The sequence below is a fragment of the Cryptomeria japonica genome, chromosome 9 (genome assembly GCF_030272615.1).
Source record: "Cryptomeria japonica chromosome 9, Sugi_1.0, whole genome shotgun sequence".
Taxonomy (NCBI): Eukaryota; Viridiplantae; Streptophyta; class Pinopsida; order Cupressales; family Cupressaceae; genus Cryptomeria; species Cryptomeria japonica.
This window is the reverse complement of record NC_081413.1, coordinates 408326758-408329845: the sequence shown is the minus strand read 5'-3', so window position 1 is coordinate 408329845 and position 3088 is coordinate 408326758. Positions and strand designations below refer to the sequence as shown.

Below are 3088 nucleotides of genomic sequence, written 5' to 3'. Positions count from 1 at the left end.
GCATGAACATTGATATCAACAATAATGGAGAGCTGTGAACTTGAGCGTTATCATTGTGTGTGTCTTTGATCTCTTTGCTGCACCTATTGTGCCAATAGGATAGTCACTTGTGTTATTTAGCAGGTGCTTGATTGTGGTGTTTGGGATGCTTGTGTCATGTAAAATATGTGGAATTACTTGAAGAGTGCTTGTGTCCTTGAGGAGAAGAACACAGTAACAATTGTCTTTGTCGTAGTCAGTGCGTGGAACGTCAAAATCTCATATAGAGAGGCCCATGTCTGGGATGCTGTTGTCTTCGAATTTGTGTAGTAAGTTGTTGCTGACAGTGAGAGTTATTGTCATTTCACCCTTCAAATCTGTGAGGTCTACACGGAGATCTTCTCTAGTCTTTTTCACTTTGTCCAATGTTGCTTTGTAGACGACAAGAACATCTCCTTGAAAATTGTTTCCAGTTTTTCTGGCGTTTAGGTCGTCGATCGATAATGAAATTTCATTGTTAATTTTGGATCTGTGCCAAAAATGAAGAGTGTTAGTACTATAGTAGTAAGGCAAAAGAGAATGTGTAATGTTTATATCGGGCATGTATATTACCTTTTGCCTATGTTAGTGTCCATTATCTCAGACTTTGGTGTTGTTGTTGTATGTTGTTGCATTCGTAATGCTGCAGAAAAAACAGTAGAGCGTTGAATAATGATCATGTTATTTGGGTATTTTTGGGAAGGGAAAAAAAGTTGTAAATTGCGAGTGTTGAATTAGAAAAGTGATTTTTTTGAAAAGTTTAGTTGAATTTTGCTTGTTTGAGGCGGATTGATTGAATTTTAAGGATTGTGAATTGTTAGAATAGCTGTGAGGTGGTCAGTCCAATATGCTTCCATCCTATTAATAATGCATATGTTAGTAGTTGAGCTTGACCATATGTGATCAATCAGTGGCTTATTTATGGTGTGCGTTTCTTTTAAGAGTAAATGTATATTGTACTTTTGCATATGTTTTTCAAGCACTTGTTTGGATTTGGTTTGTGTGGACATGTCAATATTGAGGTCGCCAACAATGTAGAGTAGTGTATTAAGATCTATGAAGTTTAGTATTTCATCAATAATTGTTGTAATTTGTGTAATTGGAGTATTTGGCTTTGCATAAATATTGCAAATGTTTAGTTGTGTAGTTGATAATATTATTGTTAGTGTAATTGCTTCGATATTAGTGGAATGATGTGTTTTGGATTTGGAAATAGAGAACTTTGTATTTGTTAATGTTGAGATTCCATGGACATTATACATTGTATACATATTAAAGTGGTTGGCTAGAGGATTTGTTTGAGATGGATGTATGTGTGTCTCTTATAGGCACAAGATGTCTAAAGACATTAAGACATTGTCATTGAGTATTTCCAATGTGTGTGCCTGTAAGGTACGGGTGTTTAGTGTGCATATGTGCAGGTGGTCAATGTTGTTGGAACAAATAAGTTTGTTGTCAATATTCCATTGTGCAGTTGAAAGTAGACGCAACATTTCTATGTGCACATTTTTTTTAACTTTAAAATTTGCTGGAGTCAATGGGTGTAGCATGTATAGTTTATCAAGTGTTTTAGTTCGTGATAATGTTGTGTATGTTAAGCCATGTTGTTTAATGCCAGTGGGGTCAAATGCCATAGCATCCATTGTAAGTCCTTGTGATCGATGTATAGTACGTGCACATGAAACTTGAATTGGAAATTGTTTCCTTATTGTAGTATGTGGTTGTCTATTTAGTTTTTGTATTGCTTCAGTTATACGGAGTATTGGAGTCCAGTTTGTTTGAATGGTGGGATTGTAATAGGGTGCAAGTTTTTGCATTGTTGTATTCCTATTGTTGGGTCATTGAAATGAATCCAAATGATGTCAATGTCATTGTGTTTAATATATATTTTGAAGATTCCATTAGATCCATTGACAAGGCCATCTTGAGTATTGTAATTGCCAGCATATATTTCAACTAGTATATTTGGTTTGACGTGAATTTGGGGAGGCAAAGTAGTTGTGTGGCCATACAAACGAATTGTGTCTATATTGGTTTCTTGCTCATCCAATGCATGAAGGACAATTGTGTCTCCTGGAAGTTTTGTTAGCATTTTATTATTGTGCTTGTCTACGTCAGCTTTTTTGTAGAAGAGGTTAGGTAGTGTTGGGTCAACTGGTGGTTCCTTTAAGCAATGTTGATTAAGATAGTCAATGTCATAACTTGTTTGTGCAGCGACGCGTATTTTGTTTAAGATAGAGATGAAAGTTTCGTCTTTTTGTCGCATTGTTTTTGTTAGTGGGTAGCACTTGACATTGTCTATCCAGAAATTGTATGGCAGGAATTCTGTAGAAGTTGGTTTGTTTTCAAAGATAATGGAGTCAATTATTGGTAGTGCTTGGTAGAGGTCACCACAAAATATTGTGTCCAACCCACCAAAGGCTGTTGTGGGTGTTTGCATTCTGTCACATAAACGTTTGTCTACGTAACGAAGGAATGTTGAGCCAACTAAAGATATTTCATCAATTAGCAGGACACGTAACTGGCTGAAGTGTTTTGACATTGTATCTAGAGTCTTAGTGCTAAGCGGTACAAAGTTTGATTTGTTAAAAGGTATGTGAAATGTTGAATGTAGTGTAGTTCCACCAATATTGAATGTTGATTTTCCTGTATATGCAGTGATTAGTCCTTTTGGTTTGTCTGGATCATTGTCAATGGAAGCACTATAAAGGTGGAGAAGTGTTTGGTAGATGGCTTTTGCTGTGAATGTCTTTCCAATTCCTTCTCCGCTAGTGAGGAATAAATGCAATGGCGTTTGCATGTTTTTCATCTTTTTAATGGCAATGTCTTTTACAATTGCTTGTTGTTCTATGTTTAGCATTTGTCTTAATTTTTAGTATTCATTGTTATCAATGATTTGGGTGTGCTTTGCAATTTCAAATGCACCATGGACAACTGCATCTATAGTTTTGAGGCTTTTTTTTTTTATATCAGGTCCTATGTCGTATAGCTCTTCTTCGTTGAATTTGTTTGGTACATGGACATCGTTGACATCGTTAGGATTTTCAGTATTCAGTTCATCAATGGCTTT

The 3088-nt window shown here is 35.8% G+C and overlaps 1 protein-coding gene across 1 annotated transcript; it reads right to left on the bottom strand.

Annotated features, from left to right (window-relative positions):
• Nucleotides 1–258: 258 nt before the first annotated feature.
• Nucleotides 259–2878, bottom strand: LOC131858419 (uncharacterized). Its single transcript, XM_059211653.1, has 3 exons — nt 1960–2878; nt 592–661; nt 259–508 (listed from the first exon to the last, which is right to left on the bottom strand). Exons 1-3 carry the CDS (start codon nt 2876–2878, stop codon nt 259–261), a joined length of 1239 nt encoding a protein of 412 aa, XP_059067636.1.
• Between the last annotated feature and the right edge of the window lie 210 nt (nt 2879–3088).